We start from the raw sequence: 20,198 nt of genomic DNA, 5'->3' as shown, positions 1-20,198 counted from the left end.
ACTTTAGTGACCATTTCTCTGAAAAAAGTGACTTTAGTGACTTTCTGCTGCAAATAGTGACTTTTTAGTGACCTGGTCGAAAAAAGTGACCAAGCCACTAAAAAGTGACTCGCTACCAGGCCTGTGATAATGGTTCCGCTAGAAACTTTTTGCCATATATTGTCTAATCAAAGGCCTGCTACACGTTAATGAATGTGATTTTCTTTCCCGCAAGAAGATAAACTATAATCATATTATTTCGAGCTTCTCATTTTAGAAGCTCAGCCACAATAGAGCTAAAACAAGAAGAGATGTACCGCCGTACGGGGTGACATTGGGCCTAGGGGGTGACTTTGACCGCCCTCTTCAATGCATCTCATGGCTAGTACGGGAGTCAAAAACTAATCCCTGACTATCCAGTGGCTATTTATATCGTATTCTTGAAATTAGTCACATTGTTTTCATTGTTATGGTTTTAGTTTGCTCTAAAAATCTTGGCCCAAAGTCACCCTTATGGCCCAATGTCAGCACAACGGTACCAGATATGGTTTGAATATGCTCGATACAGGGTTGATAGCGGTCAGACAGCAGAAGAATAGTGACTTTAGTGAGTAAAATTATGAAATTAGAAACTTCAAAACTACAAACACTTCAAAAACTATATTAAAATAAGTTTCTTATAATAATGCATTATGAAGGGGCGGTGTATTCTTAGCAGAAAGTCACCTACAAGTGGCTCTTTTCAGACGTTTTGCAATAAATCGTTGCAACATATTTTTGACATGATGGTAGAAAATTTTTAAATTTAAGTGAAATTACTGGTAAAATTCGAAATTTAAAAAATCATAGAATGATGTACTGACAGAATTCTTATTGCTGTGTTTGGTATTTCTATCTAAATTAATGAAATAAAACTAAAATAATTAGGGTCTTGTATGTTTGGACACAAGCATATCGTTGAAAATTTCCAAAAACACTTTTGGTATGATTCTTGTTATTAATTGAAAGATCTACGATTGAACCAGAGGAAAAAATGTGTGGCTCGTTAAACCGTCGAAATTTGTTATGAAAACTTTTGTTTTGTTTTTGTCAGTTACTCGTATCCACTGAAGAAATCATCGCACCTGTCTGACTTAAATACTAACACCATATAAGTACCCATACAATTAATCTACCTAGTAAAGTTCCAACAGGGATATACCTGCCATGTCGTGGTGAAAAATAGAAAAGGGTAACTATACTAATCCCTAATTATCTACTTATGTATTCAAGCTCCTTTTTTTTTTTTTTTTTTTTTTTTTGTCGGTAGCGATAGGGGTAGTACTGGCACTCTTAATCTGCCCTAAGCTCCTTCCCAGCATTTGCTTTTATAAGCCTCTATTGCGTTCATCACACAGACGTTCCTAAGCAATGTTGCTCAAATGGTCACTGTGTACGCTAGCAGCAATCAGCCCTTGCCGTAGTTTTGCAGTCTAGTAGTTCAAAATACTATCAAACTATGATAAGGCCTGAAATGCTACTAGAGTGGTTAAAGTGAAGAACGAAATAGTTTTATTAAAAGGTCCTCATTCCCCATTTCATTTCATCACTCACTATCGTCACTTTTATTTTCGACACTATCACGTATATCACCGATTATCACTCATCAACTTTCGTAATACACTTCAGATATACTTTCTATTATATCACTTTTCACATCACACCATTTTCATATAAATCTGTTAGCATTACCATCTGTTAGCATTACTAAGTAATTTAAAAATATTCAATTTAAATGTATCATTTTTTTGTTGTTGCTGTAGAGTCATTACTATTCAAACTACGATTTAGCACTATGATCAAGAAAGTTACATTAAAAAAAATCAATTCGATCCATTCTTCTGCACTCGCTGTCATTATGTATTAATACTTTTATCATGTACGTTTGAAGAACTAGGCAATTAAGTTTATATTCAGAAAAATGATTGCACAATGTATTATGGCCATTATTAAATTAGTAGAGTTCACATCATTATTATTATATTTTTAACAAAACTATCAGAATCACTTCACCTTAATTTTCAAATTTTCATCACTATAGATTTAATTATAAAATCACTATTAGCACCTTCACAATCACTAAATTTAATAACGACGAGTGTAACGCACAGTTCCACCAAACACCCATTCTTATGTTGCATTATAAAACGATTGATCACACGTTGGCTTCGAAACTTAACCACCATTGCTGATTAGTACAAAGGATGCTACAGCTCGTGTAAACGAATTGAAACATCAAACAACCAGCACTGGTTTATAAGTAACTAATGAGCCCTGGCGGTCCCTCCGTTCGAAGAGGACCTGATAATATGCCGAAACATATTAACAGATCCTCCGCCTGAATGCAGCCGTTTCATGATAAATCATGAACCGTTGGAGGTGTGCCAAAGTATTGGGAAGGTGATATGTTTCACAGACGGGTATTATTATGGTGCACCTTCTACTTTGGCACCGTCAAACCCTGTGATCGTGGCCAGGGACTTATGTATTCAAGCTCCTATACTCCTTTTTCTCTATATAACAGGTATCATATAAATTCATAAGTGTTTTAGGCACTTTTATCGACAAAATCAGTGTTTCCAGGGGTCCAAAATCAAGCTAAATACCGTCGGACGGGGCTACTTTGGACACTCACCTTTTGTATTTATTAGCAGCGTAAATATTAATCTGAGCTATTTTGTGTCTTCAGCACTTTTATTAACCAATATATGCTCTACCACTAGGCATGATTTTTTCTTGGAACAACATCAACAATAACAGGATAAACAAGAAAGCATTTCAAAAAAGCCCGAATAAATATTCACAAGGAATAAAACATTGGCTATACAAACATTGTTTGAATTTTACCCATGTCTTAGAAACTTATTGGGTGTCCGATCACGGACAGTAGTTGACGAGGGCAATCCTTTCGGTTGAAGGATCCCTGCTTCGGTGGCCAATTCCTCTTCGGAATGCCAGGGATGATCGGCCAATTCCTTCCCCTGAAGGAATGCCTGGGGTGTCGATAGCTCAGACTGTGAATATGATTTCTTAACAACAGTCCTGAAAAGGACTACCAGCTGGGCTGCTTCGGTGAGAGAAACGCTTTGGGTATCGGTTTTCGAACTACGACGGTTTATTGACGCGTGCCATACAACGGCTAAATACTGAATGAATGAATCTGTGCACGCAAGCTCCTTAAGTAGGCTGCAGGTAGAAGGACTCATTGCATGCACAGTGAAATGGCTTCGGTGGGAAATTTCCACTGTCTTATGTACTGGATGCTGCAATCGGTGGTCCGGGTGGTGTGATGATGGAGAGCTCAAGTTTGTCGATAGGGTTGCGTGAAGTAGTGTGTGTGTGTGAGGTTCAGGTAGAAAAGGGTGTTTGTTAGTGGTGGTAGCCGAAATACTCGCGGCGACTCGAGGTTAGTTATGTGGATACTTTACATAAATGGGAATAGGGGGGAATGGATTACATAGACAGGATCAACAACAGGGTGAAAACGATGACTGAACTGATCAGGGTTGAAATGTTGCACACTGTTCGCGTTGTGCGTGAACATTCTCCCGCCAGCGAAAAGTGTGAAACCGGTGGATTTGAGGGCATTGATTCTACAGCGATTTTGGGATTCATTACGGGTTGGGTATCTGACAGATTAGCGGAATCACTTACATTAACGGTATTAACGGAAAGTGGACGTTGTTGACCTGGATTGATTACGATGGGTTTGGTTGTAATGGTTTGATTCTGGTTAACGAGTAGTGTGGACGAATTAGACTTACGGTTTGAGTTAGTGGGAGAAGAACGAGAATTCACTAAAGACTGTCGGGATTCTAGCAGAAGATCGTAAAGCGGGTTTTCAGCACATGTGGTTGGAGGATTCCGTGACTGTTTGAATTTCAGGGGCTCATTTACTTGGATTGGTAACTGACAACTTTGTGGGTTTGTGGACTGACGGATCTGTTTCATGTATTGCGTATCTTCGAGGTTTTGGGAAACAAACGGATAAACAAGGCTTCCTTTTCGAAAGATCGATCGTTTTGGGAAAGATGGAAAATCAGGTGGATCGAGGGAGAGATTCTCTGTGGGACTATACACTGTACGACGGGGCGGACAGTTTCGACAGGAGGGATTTACTTGACCGGTTAACGACTGTACACCAACTGTGTACTTGTCTGGCTTAGGACGAGTAGAATTAACAGCTCCAGCGATCACCCATCCAAGACGGGTTTCTTGGAGGATAGGAAGATCGTCGGAGAGTTTGATTTGTCCTGGCATCATCAGCTTGAAGAAGTGCTGAATGCCAATGAGGAGATCGATTTCACTGGGAATGTGGAAATTTGGATCGGCAAGGGCAAATCCGGGCGGAATGTCCCATGATTTGATATCGATGGGAGCTGACGGTATTGGACCAGTGACTTGATCGGCAACAAGACACTCTAATTGCGCACTGTAGTCGGAATAACGAGATCGAATTCTGAGATTCACTACTTCTGACAGGGATGATTTTTGGTTGTTGGCTCCAACAATATCAACCTTTGTTGCGAGCCGAGGGAGTTTCAGGGATTGGACAAGTTTACGAGAAACAATGTTTGCTTGGGATCCACTATCGAGGAAGACTCGACAAGGCTGAAGTTCACCATTGGCATCGAACACTTGAACCATTGCGGTCATCAAGAGACTGTTGCACATATGGTGGACTTTCTTGGCGGGATAGACGGCAGAAGTAGACTGTATTAAATGGGATTTGATTTCGAAATCCGAATCATCGGATTTGGATTTGGGCGGAGACACATCAGATTCGATAGGGTGGAGAAGGGTGTGGTGTCGACCTTCACATTTCCAACAGTTAAAAAGGGATTTACACGCACTACTCCTATGACCCGTTCGCAAACAATTAAAGCAAGTCTTGAGCTCTCTTACCTTGGCTTCTCGTTCTGGAACGGACATCTTGCGGAGGGCGTCGCACTTGAAGATTGGGTGGCTTCCGTTGCCACACACTTGGCAGATCGGTTCTGCTGGTTCGGTAACAGCAAAGGTCTTCATTTGGCTGGAACTCTTCGCTGGGATCGGCTTCACGGTGGGCTTCTCGATTGCGTCTTCACATCGCTCGAGAATTGAACAACGCTTCTTCAGGAAGTCCATGGTCTCGTTGTAGGTGGGAATTTGCTTGTGGGGCACCGTGGATTCCCACTCCATCCGGGTTCGGTTGTCCAACGCTGTCGCAACCAGGTTCACGACGAAACGCTCGGACATTCCAAGCATTTGCTCCTCCATCAGGGTCAGACCGTCGATGTGCCGGGTTACATCGTCGATCAGTTCACGGAGCTCCTTTGCACTGGGTCGGGTCATCTTCTTCAGGTGTAGCATACCCAAGATGTGAGTATCTACGATGAGGCGCTTGTCTTCGAATCGTTCTTCCAGCAGCTTCCATGCGTGGGCGTAGTTGTTGGATTGCATGGTGCAATCATCGATGATTCCCGCTGCACTACCGATCAAAGCTCGATCAAGGTGGTAGAGCTTGATGGCATCGGAATCGGTGGAGGTCCTCATCACGTCGAGAAACATGGCCTTGAAGCGTGGCCAGTTCTCTGGTTTCCCATCAAACGTGGGGATGGGTGCTTTCAGCGGTTGCTGCTGGACGATGATGCGGGGTGCTTCTTCTTGCTGGCTTCTTCGTTGCAGTCTCATGTCGGTGGTGTCGGTCATGGACTGGATTAGCGTTTCGACTAGCAGGCAGGTTTCGTTGTGCTGGGCTTCGAACACGATGTACGCTTCATCCTGTTCGATCAGCTTCTCGGCGGGCGTCAGAGTCACAATTTGGCGATGCAACTCACAATACTCCTTGTAGTGGGTTTCCAAATTTCGCTGGTAGAGCTTCAGCTGGATCAAATCTAACTGCACTGCTCCAGCTCCGGATGCTTCTTCGGCGGAATTGCGGATGCGCGTCACTTTCGCTTTCACCTGTCCGAGTAGGTGAACAAGCGATTTCAGCTCCGCCATCCTCTCCTTCTGGTCGGTTTTCGTTGGTGTGTGCTCGATCGGCATCGAACACGGCGATGGTGCGTTTCGCTTCCGCACGGCGACGACAGGTACGAACGTGTTTCGACACGTTCAACAAATTGCACACGTGGCAATTTTTCTCACTGGTTGATCGATTAACACTTCGGTTACTCTTTCCGCGGCGACAATTCACGCACTCTCGGAACAGTTTTTCCACTTCTCTTTCGCACTCACGTTTCGCGAAATGTTTCTCACTCACGTCTTACTTTTGCACTTACGTTTTTCACTCGCGACTTACTTTCGCACTTACGGAAGGCAATTTCCCTCATCGAAGCAGCAAGGAATATTTCCTAAGCAACTCTGCTGAGCATCGACGGGAACAATACGAACGAAGGGCAATCGGTTGATTGCCAAGCCACGGTTGCGGGTGCAACACGCTGGATGCGGATCACTCAGATCCGGCTCGAAGGACCAAAATGTCCGATCACGGACAGTAGTTGACGAGGGCAATCCTTTCGGTTGAAGGATCCCTGCTTCGGTGGCCAATTCCTCTTCGGAATGCCAGGGATGATCGGCCAATTCCTTCCCCTGAAGGAATGCCTGGGGTGTCGATAGCTCAGACTGTGAATATGATTTCTTAACAACAGTCCTGAAAAGGACTACCAGCTGGGCTGCTTCGGTGAGAGAAACGCTTTGGGTATCGGTTTTCGAACTACGACGGTTTATTGACGCGTGCCATACAACGGCTAAATACTGAATGAATGAATCTGTGCACGCAAGCTCCTTAAGTAGGCTGCAGGTAGAAGGACTCATTGCATGCACAGTGAAATGGCTTCGGTGGGAAATTTCCACTGTCTTATGTACTGGATGCTGCAATCGGTGGTCCGGGTGGTGTGATGATGGAGAGCTCAAGTTTGTCGATAGGGTTGCGTGAAGTAGTGTGTGTGTGTGTGAGGTTCAGGTAGAAAAGGGTGTTTGTTACGGTGAGGCCATAGTAACGCGTCTGCGTCCGCGAACGCGATGCGATCAAAGGATTTCCTGTTGTTGATATTCTGCTTTGCGGGCTCGCACACGCGGACGCGTCGCTCGACGCGTTTACTATGGCAGCGCCCTTAGTGGTGGTAGCCGAAATACTCGCGGCGACTCGAGGTTAGTTATGTGGATACTTTACATAAATGGGAATAGGGGGGAATGGATTACATAGACAGGATCAACAACAGGGTGAAAACGATGACTGAACTGATCAGGGTTGAAATGTTGCACACTGTTCGCGTTGTGCGTGAACATTGGGAGCATCACAAAACTTTCAAATCGCCATGTTTCATGTAAATCTTGTGATTTGTTTTGCTTAAAATTGTTGTTTTATTAAAATAATTTATCAAAGGTCTTGTTTTTGCGACTTTTATTTTAATATAATGTTTTGGTTTGTGTATTTTACAACATAAAAAAAAATGAAATAAGTGTTTGTATAAGTGAACAGACATAAAACACATATATTTCAGTTCGTACCAATGCCAAATTCACAACATAATCTCTAAAAAACTATTTTCGTCATATTTTACAAGAATTTGTAGTACAGAACAGTTGCATCCTTCAAATGCCTAAATTAAACTACTCTTAAGCCAGCTCTAAACTGCTAAGAAGCTAAAAGAATATTACAAAAGCAAACTTACTTCTTTACGATCTTGCTAAACTTTACCTCATAGATTGCGTTTTTAATGAAAATAACTTACTGGTATTAAATTAGTTACCGGTATTAATGTGATCCTTCAACATATAGTTCATAGAAAAAAAAGAGTTTTTGTACATAACTCATTTATTATCGCAGTACCTAGTAGTTACGTCGTTCGTTTATGTCAACTTGCAATTGAGCATTCGTAACTGATAGTTCCATTTAAGAGGAAGTTGAAAATTTAAGTTTCATACTGCAAACTGAGAATAGTGAATGGCATGTTTCGTTGAAATTTGTTATATATGTGTAATTGATTCTAGCTTTGCAATTTTCTACATTAAGTTTATTAATAAAAAACGTTCCATAACATCACAGTGGACGACAATCTATTGAATCAGTTTGAAAGTTATAAGGAAAAATCATTTAATTAGCAAATTGTGAAAATGTCCAAAGTAGCCCCTTTTTTGTCTTGAAGGACACACTTTTTTCGCTATTCAAGCATTTTTGATATTTCTTGAAGGATTTGCCTCATATTTTGCACATTTGTTACGTACATATACAACTTAAATATAGGCAAAAATTATCAACATCTATCCATAATTCTAAGAGTTACAAATCCTCAAAGTTAAAGAATATGGAAATAATGTCAAAAGAAGCCCCGTTTGACGGTACTTCCATATAAGTGTCCGGCCCATAAAAGACATGTCTCTAATTTCATAATCTGTGAAGACAGAAACGTAATATTCTGTGTAACCTAATAACTTCCCAATAAGTATTGTAAGTGTTGGTGTTAAACTTTCAAAATTACTCTTGGTTTCTGAAAAAACGGCTAGTATCCGGGCATAGAGGCTGTCCGGCCATACCCATACCCTCCCCCCCTACAAAACGAAATTGCTAGCTCAATTCCTAGTTATTTACTTTCGTGATATAGGGTGACCCAGAAAGTATGGGGACGACTTTTATAACGAGAATCACAATATTTTTTCAAACAAATATATATTTTTATAATTTAAATGCTGCCTGTGAAAATTTTGCTTGGATAAATGAACTTTTACATTGAAATAATTGATTTCTGAAAATCTATTCTTATCTAGCCAGCACAAACCCTTCTTTTGAGTTTCGGTGGAATTTAACTAGTAAAGAATATTTTTTCAAGACCCTTTGATGTTGTGAATTCAAGTACATTATATCTAAGACGTCCCACAAGAATTTTTGTTCAAAATTTCATTTGGCTTTGCTAGAAAACATTTGACAAAATGGCAAAATTCGAATAAAATTGGTAGTTTTTCTCTCTACAAAAACAACTTCACAAAATCAGCTATTCAGGTAGTTTCAATATGAATAAAATTATTTAATTTCAATTTCAATTCTTATGTCAAATATCTATACTTTTGGAAAGGCAACAAAAAAAATAGATTTTACATGTTTTATTGGATATACAAGGACTTGGTTTTAACCTTTTCAAAAATCGACCACAGCTGAACTCTGATTTTTAGTTTCTATTAACATTTTATATACTTAATTTATAATTTACAATAAAATAACTGATAGTCTGATCATTTGTCGTATCAGAAATGATGAATATAATTTGTCATGTTTTTATTGTACGTACTTGATGTACCAGCCGTACAACAGTCGATCTGTGCAAAACTGGTAAGCAGCGTTGATAGACTCACATTCAAATCTCAATCAATACGCTCTCCCGTGAGAGCAAACTCATTAGAGATCTGTTTCGCAAATCTCACGCTTGAGATTTTGATGCAAAATCACTCAATCAACTCAATCTGTAAAACATGATTCAATCACAAAACCCGTCAAAAACTCATGAAACCCGAATGTTGTTGTTAACGTTCGAAAGGATTACTCTAATTTTACCAGACTAACAAGAAATTATTGCCGTGTGTGAGTAAATTGTGGAAATACGTCAAAAAGGTGAGTCAACTCATCCAAGATTTTTTTAATGCTGAGTTGCGTGATTGACAACTCATGAGTTATGAGAAATTGAGTTTTTCACAACACTGCTGGTAAGAAGAGCTTTCAGAAATATAACACCATAAACAAACAGGTAGTTCGTTAAAATTTCAAAATCTACTCTTGATAAGTAAGAGAATGAAATGTGTAAAAATCAAATTTTTATCTGTATTATGCTCGAAATGGCAGTATGGTAAAGTCGTGCCCATACTTTCTGGGACACTCTTTAATTCCTAATGGCAATACTGATTTTTGAATGTTTCAATACTGGCTTGTTTAGGGGTATCCTGTTTCTTACATATTCTGAATCTACGTTGAAAATTGAATTAGAATCCAAAGTTTCACAATTGTCCGTGACCTACAACTATTTTGCAGACACGTTTGAAATTAGTATGAAAATCGCTTTTGAATCAGCCATTAGAAAATTTCACTTCGGGACGAGCTGTCATTATGTGAGTTGAAATGTAATTGAGTCGATGGATTGAAATAATTCATAATATCAACATTGAAGTATTGCAATTCAATTAAATGGTGCTATACTTAAAAAAAACTTGCTTTTTCGATAGAACTACATAAAATGTGAAAAATTCTTTACTATACAACCCAATTGTTCGATTACAATTTTTGTTTTGGTAGGTCCCACTTGCCCGGGTATGCAGAAATTCAAAATTATCATATACAAACTGAAATCAATAGGTTTTTAACGTAAGCAGCTTTAACCCATATCCGCCCAGAGTCCTAAAAATAGGACAGAAGCCATGAACGCCCAGCGTCCTATAAATAGCACAGTAAGTGCAAATATCTTGAAAATGAAGAGGTTTAGGAGAAAACTTTGTTCTGCAAAAAAAATCACAGGACAGCAGGCCTTAACTTGGTAAAAGTTTTAGTTCAGTATTAACTCACTAGGTGGCGCACAGACTCCAACAAATGTCACATGAAGAAGCAACATAGGAAACAACCTTTCGGCGTACAAATATTTGTTTCGTTTACATCTAAGTCTAGCGATAAGATATAAACTTGGTGTTTTTGACAAAATCTATCTACTAAATGAGATCTATCCGCCTAAAGCCATATTAGTGGTCGAAGATTTTAATAGTTTATATCTCAGTTCAGTGATGAGATACAAAGTTGGTGTGTTCGACAAATGTGTTCAACTATATTCGCCTAAAAACAAGATTGGACTCGGACAAAATGCGATACTTTGTTTTGGATGTAACTTTTTATCGCGTGGGTGGAAAGTAATGAAATTTTGGGTAATAATAGTTTAGAGTGTTATGTTTATGTATGCAAACTTTTATCGCCCAACGGCGGCGAGATGGAACAACTCGTGGTCTTAGCCAGTCGAAAAGACAATCCAAAGAAAAAAAAACTTTTATCGCGATCTGTCAAGTAGTTTTCAAGATGCATTCGAAACAAGAAGAGCTACGCCAGCAAATCTTGGCCGCGGTGATCGATATCGACCAGGATCAGTCGCACAGATGGATCGGCAAATGGCTTGGAATGCACCGTGTCCCGCGTTGTGAAGATGTTCCAGGAGACGAACACCATCGAGCAGCGCGCTGGAAGCAGGCGAAAACCGAAAACGGAATACCCAGAGAAGGCAGTACCGTAAAATCGGGTGTAATTGATCAGAAGGGTGAAATTGATCATCGTATCACAGATTTTATTTATTCGTAATGGAGCACAAATATCAATGTATGCTGCAGGGAATCAACGTTGTTTGTCGTAACTATTGTCGAATGGTGTGCTTTGAAGTTTTTTGCGTTAGAGAATGTTTATTACTATGAAAATAATGTAAAATTTAAAAATCATGCACGGTGCAGTATTGACAAACACCTATGAACTTCTATTTCTAAGCAAGGATTTGAACATGGTATCAACCTGAAAGTTTGTAAGGACACTTGACATATATCCCCAAACCAGATTTCATCACCAAAACTCGTACCAATTAGCTCATATGGTTGAAATAATTAAATTTCTGTTAGATATCATTGAATCGCTAAGGAAAAAGCATACATTTAGGCGTTTTCCGCGTAATTCTTGAAATTTAACTATTCATTATTTATATATTGCATTGTTAAGAATTTGACAAGCATATTCGGATTCAGGGAGCTCAAATTTATCGTGTAGAGTTGTTTTGAAATCTAACAATAAAAACATTGACAAGTGATCAATTTCACCCCAAAAAGAGATCCCCTGATTATTTATTTTAGAGATATTTGTTAACACTTAAATTACCATTGTTAGAAAATTTCGGTACATGAGTCGATGAGGCTAACCTTCGTACTTGTTTTCCTGCATTTAGTTGTTTGGCATTGTTAACATTATAGAAAACAGACTAGAAAAAACGTGAAAAATGATCAATTTCACCCGAAATTACGGTACTCTAAGAATAACCCGAACCTTTCCCCCCCGGGACGTGGCAAAAAAAAGGTCAATTCGTCGAAGTGGTTCGTCCAGCAGACCGTGAAGCGGGCTGGGCTACGTATTTTTAAGGTCAGGAAGGCGTCAAACCGGACTGACAAGCACAACACGGTGGCCAAATTGCGTGCGCGGAAGCTGTACCGTGAGTGGCTAGTCAAGCCAGGCTGACACCAAACAAATCCTCGGCCTCTAGTTTTTTTGTCGGTACGTCCCGCATGGAGGTTCCGGAAAAGTTCCGGGAGAGAAAGATTGACTCTGGGAGGGAGAAACCAATACAAAATTTCTGTACGTCATAGTGAGCCGAGATTCCGCTGTCACGAACTGTCACTGACAACATTGGACTAACATGAAAAAAGCGCGTAACTGATTAAAACACATTTTCGTATTTCTTTGAAAGTGATAAAAATCGAATGAAAATCAATTCATGCACATAACGCAAGTAATGTCACGTGAGCACCATTTAATCTGATTGAACATAAAGCATTGAAAAACGCATAGTTCTACTTTTTTTTCCAATGAAAATGAATATATAGTGCATAGAAAACTGTGGCCCTTTTTTCATGTTTGTCAGGAAAGATCGAAGGTGCACAACAAAAGGAAACTACCGATTTTCTCGAAGCCTGCCTTGATTGTTATTGGCAAGCTGGAGTTATCTTGCAGTTCAAAATAACGTTGTCTTATATTTCGTGTGTAATATCGGTGCCTCCCTCCCAGGATTGACTAATTCGCGAAGTTACAATCGGCACCATAAACGGGCAGATTTATCGAGACGAATGCTTGCAGATATTGCTTCGTGTCATTACGCCAAGCCTGTAATGGATTGGTACGAAGCGAAGGGCGTTAATGTGGTCCCGAAGGAGACGAACCCGCCAAATACACCAGAACTTCGTCCGATCGGAAAGTTTTGGGCGATAATGAAGAAGAAGTTGAAGAAAAGCGGGAAAACATTCAAAACGGCAGAAGCTTTGAATAAAACTGGGAGGAATTGTGGGCAAAGCCTCGCCCAAGATCTCATGACCAGTGTTAAGAGCATAGCTTTTTTTTATAATTTATTTATTTGGAAGGCCCAAACGCCCAAAAGCTTCACGGGGCCGATTGATACTATTTTTTCGAGTTGAAAATAACAGGTGAGTGGGAATCGCAATCACGTTGGGATCCCTGGATAGCACACATTTTTTTCGTCTCTGTACCGCGTTTGGTTGACAGCCGTCGCTTGTTGTTACCATCGTAGCTTTCGCATGGTGAGGATCTGGGAGGGAGAAACCAATACAAAATTTCTGTACGTCATAGTGAGCCGAGATTCCGCTGTCACGAACTGTCACTGTGAGCCCAGATCTCAAACATTGGACTAACATGAAAAAAGCGCGTAACTGATTAAAACACATTTTCGTATTTCTTTGAAAGTGATAAAAATCGAATGAAAATCAATTCATGCACATAACGCAAGTAATGTCACGTGAGCACCATTTAATCTGATTGAACATAAAGCATTGAAAAACGCATAGTTCTACTTTTTTTTCCAATGAAAATGAATATATAGTGCATAGAAAACTGTGGCCCTTTTTTCATGTTTGTCAGGAAAGATCGAAGGTGCACAACAAAAGGAAACTACCGATTTTCTCGAAGCCTGCCTTGATTGTTATTGGCAAGCTGGAGTTATCTTGCAGTTCAAAATAACGTTGTCTTATATTTCGTGTGTAATATCGGTGCCTCCCTCCCAGGTGAGGATGAGCTGTCTTCGTTGCCATTGTCGTCGTCGTCGTCATCGTCATCGGTGTTGTTTGTAGCTTGCTTTGGTTGGTCCGCAATTATTGTTTTCGGCTTGTTCTTGTCTTCCGCAAGAGCACGTTTGCCTCTTGCCAGAATTTCACTGAACGTATCACGGGAAGAAGAAGTGGGATGACTACTATGCATCGATGGGAATTCGTTTTCGTTGAAATTTGTTTCGGTCGCGGGTAATGTAGTTGCTGCTGTAGGTAGTTGTTTTGGTCGCATTTTCGGATGCAGTTATATCCAAACATTTTTGCTTGAGCAGTACTTACATGTTTTGGTCTGATTTGGATGCAGAACCGTAGCAGTCTGGTTTTCGATGGATATAAAGGATGGGATCGAGGTTTTAATCCTCATCTGCAAAACCCGTACTCCGTTGTACACTCCGCCAAAATAGTTTTTCCAGCGCTCATTTTGTATGGAGAGAACATCTCCAAACCGCATCATATAATTTCCGACGGTGGAATGAGGCATGGAAGGTGGAAGATCGCAAACTCTAACAGTGACTGCCCCGCTGTCCACATACACGGGGATCTTGAACGGTTTGTCCTTATAGACCAGAGTGCGTTTGAGGTTGTTCGCTTTCTCGTACCGCAACGCAATGTCATGATCTTTCACTTCAATGTACACACAGTTGCGGGTGTGGTGTAATTGAATACTGTTGACATCAGCGAGATTCAGGCCAATTTCGTTCTCCAGAAAATGCTGGACTTTGCCAATATCGGGTCGAACCGGAAGAACGTTGAAATCTACGACGATAGTATTTTTCCGAACACTACTCATATCGAAAGCAGTACGAAGTACAGAACACGGGAGCAAAGCGAAGACACGTCTGTAGGCAATGAGTAAAAGCTGTCAACTGTAGAGCATAGCTAATATATCAAGCGTGTGTTAGAATAAGCACAGAGAACCAATGAACGGGGCTTGGGATTAGCTAACCATTTTCAATGTGCACAATTCGAGAGCTCAGGATATAATGAAGTCAATAACGGCGCCGGCCACGTCCTTACGGCCATCGAGGAGATGAAGGGATGTTAGTGTGGCTACCGTCGTTATTAGAGACCGAGATCACCTCTGCATATCCACGGTTGTCGCAGGAAGGATTTATGTTAGTAGGAAGGGTTAAAAAGTTACATGATCATGATTTACCTTGGTAAGTGATGCGACTCATAAAACTTTGATTCTAAATATAACTATTTTTATGGGTTCATTATAAACATAGACAAATATATGTCGACACCTGTGGTGACGAACTATTCAAATATTATTGTTAATTAAAAATATTTTTTTTTTTTTCATTTGATGAGCGTTTTTGATAAAAGTTTTTGCCACACGAAGTGGTGAACCATTCATCTTTTTCAATTCACAAGTATTGCATATCGAAAAAAAACCGTATTAGTTCGAAAAACATTTCCAATATGGCGCTAGTGGGAAAACATTTTATTCACTTATATTTATCAGTCCAATAATTAGATACAAAGTTGGTGTATTCGACAAACTTGATCAACTTTTTGGGACCTATTCACCTAAACCTTATTAGTTCGGAAAACGCTTCCAAGATGGCGCTAGTGGGCAAACATTCAATTCCGCTGGGCTGAGTCAGTGATGAAAATTAGAATTGATTTCTTCGACAAAGTTGTTCAACTCAATGAAACCATAATAGGTCGGAAAATAATCAAAAGGTTGCGCTACACGGCAAACATTTTATTCGTTTATATATCAATCCAATGATTAGATACTGTTGTGGAGAACCACAGACATACAGACGTCACACTCTTATAATTGTCCATCGACCACCTTTTTTACGGTCGATTCAAAGACATGGTAGGTGGCCAATTCGTCACCCGCAGCGCTCGCATCGTTTTTGTTCGCGTTTGACGTTTACACACTACCGCCATCTGTTAGCCCGTCGGCCAAACATACCGATTTTAGCATTGGGCGTACATGTCCTCGCGACTATGATTTTGACCGAGATTTATTCTAAGTGTTACGTCTGTTTGTCTGTAGGAGAACTATTGGTGATGTGAAACTGGCAACACTGAATTGAGAGAGTATATGTAATAATTGTTTGGAAAGTGGAAGAAGTCAGGTGGATGCATGTAAGTACCTTACAATTATACGAACCGTGACACAATTTTGGAATTATCTTAAAAGCTAAGCAAAGTAAATGAAAAACCGAATTTAAGAGTCGAGTCTAGTACACGACACTGATGACGGCCTTATAGTTGAGGTCGAAATATGCGTATCTGTCAAAGAATGCAAACTTTATTGGAAATAAATGGTATAGTACTAAATTCGGGTTTTCATTTACTTATAAGTATTCCACTAAACAGCTCGAAGATTTATTAACAAACAAATATTTTATAACCTTCGAATGAAGAAAATAGCCATTTGAAAGAAGTGACAAACGGACAAAACGACAAATATCTGTTAGTAATGAAGTAACTGCAACGTAATAGACGAATAATGTTGACTTTAAACATTCAAGAACACACGAAAGCAGCTGACAGTAACACCACATTTGTAAAGCATGTATTAGATGAAGTCCAGACAATTATCATTGGGCTGAAGGACAAACCTTTGTTTGGCTCTAACGAAATTTTAACGAAAAAACTTCACTATCCGCTGGAAAGTTTTATAATTTCTTTTAGAAAACTTGCCTGAAATCTGTAAACTTGAATGATTTTAGTGCTGGTATGCTTCTATCGACTCTGAAATTTGCCTTCATTATGTTTTGCCATATTCATCCTGCTCCCCTCCCCTTTATATCACACTTTTTAATGGACCTCAATTTTTATATGGATCGTTATATTTCCCTGAAACAACCTCCCTCCTTCTGAGTTACGAAAAAATTACGTAACGCTCTAGGGGGAGGGGTGGAGTAGGCTCAAGCGTTGCGGCTCATACAAAAATTTAAAAATGTTCATACAAAAAGCGTTACGGAGGAAGGGAGGTGTTCAAAATTTTCCAATTTTTGCGTTACGTAATTAATGGACACTGCCTAACTGGCTTAGAAGGTGATCATGTCACTAAAAAGCGACTCGCTACCAGCCCTGTAAAATATATTCAATGCAAATCTAAACTGACAAAGTGCCTCGTGAAATTACAAACCCACTGATCGAGACTCGATTCCCCTTCTGAGAATTAAAAGAAATTCGATCCTCTAAACTGCTAACTGATAATGGTTCCGCTCGAAGCTTTCTGCCATATGTTGTCTAATCAATGCGATTTTCTTTCTCCCCCCGCAATAGGATAAACTATAATCATATCTTATCAAGCAGTATATTTGATCGCCGATGTACGAGTATCAGAAGCACCACCCCAGCTCATCAAAGTGCGAAACCTCCGTGGAATTGACCTTCTACGTCTACAAGCGGACTTCCAAGCGATTGACTTACTCAACATCTACCAAGAAGAAGACATTGACACCAAGGCACAACTTCTAAATACCGAGCTTCATTCATTGATGAATCAACACGCCCCCGAAAGAACAATCTGCGTCCGCGACAAGCGTACGCCATGGATTAGTAATGAAATCAAGCGTGCCATTGCTCTGCGCGATCTTGCTTATGCATTGTACGTGCGGAATCCCAATCGTGTCAGAGGGAATGCCGAATGGCAAGACTACACTTCGAAGAAGAGTAGAGCCAACAACTTGATCAATACTGCAAAAAAGCGCTACGCTGAGTTACAGTTCAGCAGTGATCTTCCAGCCAAACAACTGTGGAGCAATTTGAAAAGAGAAGGCATTCATTCAAAATCCAACCTTGCCAATGAAGATTTCAATGCTGAACAGCTAAATCTTTTTTTTGCTGAAGGACACTTAGCACTTCAACATAGACCTTTGGATAGAGCACCGATCATCGAACCCGTTCTGGACGAATCTGAGGAACGTTTCCGGTTCAGGCCTACCAACGTTGAAGAAGTTTGCAGGAGAATAAACGAAATTAACACCAACGCGAAAGGAATTGATGAGATTCCTATCTCGTTCATTAAAATGCTTTGCCCATTCATTCTGCCACTCCTGATGCATTTATTTAATGCAATTATCAATGCTCAATCATTTCCCTCACTTTGGAAGCAAGCTCTGGTGACACCTCTACCGAAAACATCCATGCCAGGTTCGTCAAAAGATTTCAGGCCGATCAGCGTTCTGCCTGCAGTATCGAAGGTGTTCGAGAAGATTCTTCTCTCTCAAATCACCGAACATCTTCAGGACGCCAATCCTGCTCTTCTTGCCAAACACCAATCTGGGTACCGTAGAGCGCACAGTACGACGACGGCGTTGGTGAAAGTCACCCATGACATTCTGGGTAATTTCGACAACAACAGATGTACGCTGATGGTCCTAATTGATTTTTCATTGGCCTTCAACTGTGTCAAACATGACCTGTTGAAAGAAAAATTAAAAAGCGAATTTCGATTCTCGGACTCCGCTTGTAAACTTCTTTCATCGTATCTCGAGCAGAGAAGCCAACGTGTCGTTTTGGGAAGCATCTCTTCGGAACCTCGTATGCTGAATGAAGGGACACCACAAGGATCGTGCCTCAGCGCATTACTGTTTGCTCTGTACATCAACAGCCTGCCAAACGTCGTAAAATGTGAATACCATCTGTACGCAGATGACCTGCAGATCTACGTGTCTGGCCCAATAAACGAAATCGACAGACTCGTCCAGCTGATTAACGAAGATCTCTCCGCGATTGAACGTTGGGCTTTAGCAAACAGGCTGTTTCCGAATCCCAAGAAGACGAAGGCAATAGTCTTCTGTAAAGAGGGTACGATAAATCCGCAAGACAATATCCGTTTCTGTGGAGAAATCATCGAACTATCCAGTGAGATAACGAATCTTGGACTTACGATGGATTCCAACTTGAAATGGAGCAACCATGTTAACGACATTACCAGGAAAGTTTACTGTACCCTTCGTACATTTCGACGGTTCCAGGGAGTGTTACCTCTTCAAACTCGCATGAAGCTGACTCGAGCAGTGCTGATGCCGTTCTTTTCCTACGGTGACGTTGCTTTTTATCCTGGGCTTTCAGCGGCGCAAAAAGAACAACTCAACCGCTGCTTCAAATCGTCTGTGAGATTTGTTTACGGACTTCGAAGACGTGACACAACGGGAATGGTACGACACACAATAGTTGGATGCGATCTTCCTGAGTACTATCGTCGACGTATCTGTCATTTCATGCATGGAGCATATCATGGTAACCATCCAGAGTACATCACTCAACATACACCGATTGGTCGGAACGAGCGAGCCAGATCATTCATTCTCCCACACCATACAACCAGTGTTCGTAAAAGTGTTTTGGTGTATGGCGCGTCAACCTGGAACTCGCTACCACTCTCCGTCAGGCAACAACCCACATTAATTTCTCTTAAAGCAGCACTGAACAGAGGCAACTAGCCAATCACAATTAGCACCAATAGTTAACTTATCTTGCTAACTGTCTTTCCTTGTGTATTTTCCTTGAAATAATTTGTTCCTTGACATGATTTAAAGTGTAAATACTAACATGTTATCGTATTGCCAATAAATTACAATTACAATTACAATTACAAGATTCTCTTAGTCACAAAAGGCCAACACGCAACTGGGAGTTATTAGAATATCAGATACTGTTGTAATGGAGTTGGATATGTTATCAGCACGACACAAAGAGAGAACCACGTAAGGGAACGACGTTTATGTGACTCACCATATATGACGGCTAGTCCGGTTTCATGCAACCAGGACACTCTCCGATGTTTGAACAGCCAGATAGTCAGTACGGTCAGGGTCAGCAGAAAAGTGTACAGCAGCAAATTTAGGCTGTCGATTTGGTGCAATTTGTTGGCCTTGGCATCCAGCTCGATGTCGGTGGATTCGCCATAGCACCGGCCAGCACTGTGGCCCAGCAGGATTGCCACTGAGCAGGCTATCACAAAACAAACACTGAACTCCGGACGCATCTTTCGGGATTTCACTCGCGACGAATTAGCGGCCTTCATGGCGCGTTGATTCTTCTGAGAATCTTCTCCCTTTCCTTCCTAGGAGCACTTCTGCGATTCGCGTTCGCGAACGCATTCACACCGAAACTAGCCCCCAATCGATCAGAGCGGGGAATCACTCGATTGTTGGCACGAAACGACACTTTTTCAGGCGGAATTTACGGACAGAAAATTCACGACGACGGAGATGCTTATTATTTTTTCCTCCGTTTTGCACTGTTTGTTTTCTCTCGAGTTGACGGCGCACGGCACGGGAAAAAAAAGAAAACATTTGACAAGTGAATGCTACATGCAGGGGTGGAACGAAAACGTGCAGTACTAGATTGTGCGCTATTTAAATTAAGGGTGTGTGTGTGAT

The 20,198-nt window shown here is 40.7% G+C and overlaps 1 protein-coding gene across 11 annotated transcripts in view; it reads right to left on the bottom strand.

The window, feature by feature from the left end:
* Positions 1 to 20,086, bottom strand: part of LOC5573396 (sodium/hydrogen exchanger 7) — a 47,864-nt gene extending 27,778 nt beyond the window's left edge. For 10 of the 11 annotated variants that reach the window (XM_021846376.1, XM_021846377.1, XM_021846379.1 and 7 more), the window contains exon 1: positions 19,549 to 20,086. In XM_021846376.1, coding sequence (XP_021702068.1) covers positions 19,549 to 19,840 — 292 coding nt within the window. In that variant the 5' untranslated portion in view covers positions 19,841 to 20,086. The remainder of the gene's footprint in view (positions 1 to 19,548) is intronic. The other variant, XM_021846387.1, reaches the window with a different exon arrangement.
* Positions 20,087 to 20,198: the final 112 nt, after the last annotated feature.

This window comes from Aedes aegypti, chromosome 2 (assembly GCF_002204515.2).
Source record: "Aedes aegypti strain LVP_AGWG chromosome 2, AaegL5.0 Primary Assembly, whole genome shotgun sequence".
NCBI classification, from domain to species: Eukaryota; Metazoa; Arthropoda; class Insecta; order Diptera; family Culicidae; genus Aedes; species Aedes aegypti.
Note: the sequence above shows the minus strand (reverse complement) of the source record. Positions and strands in the feature narration are given on the sequence as shown.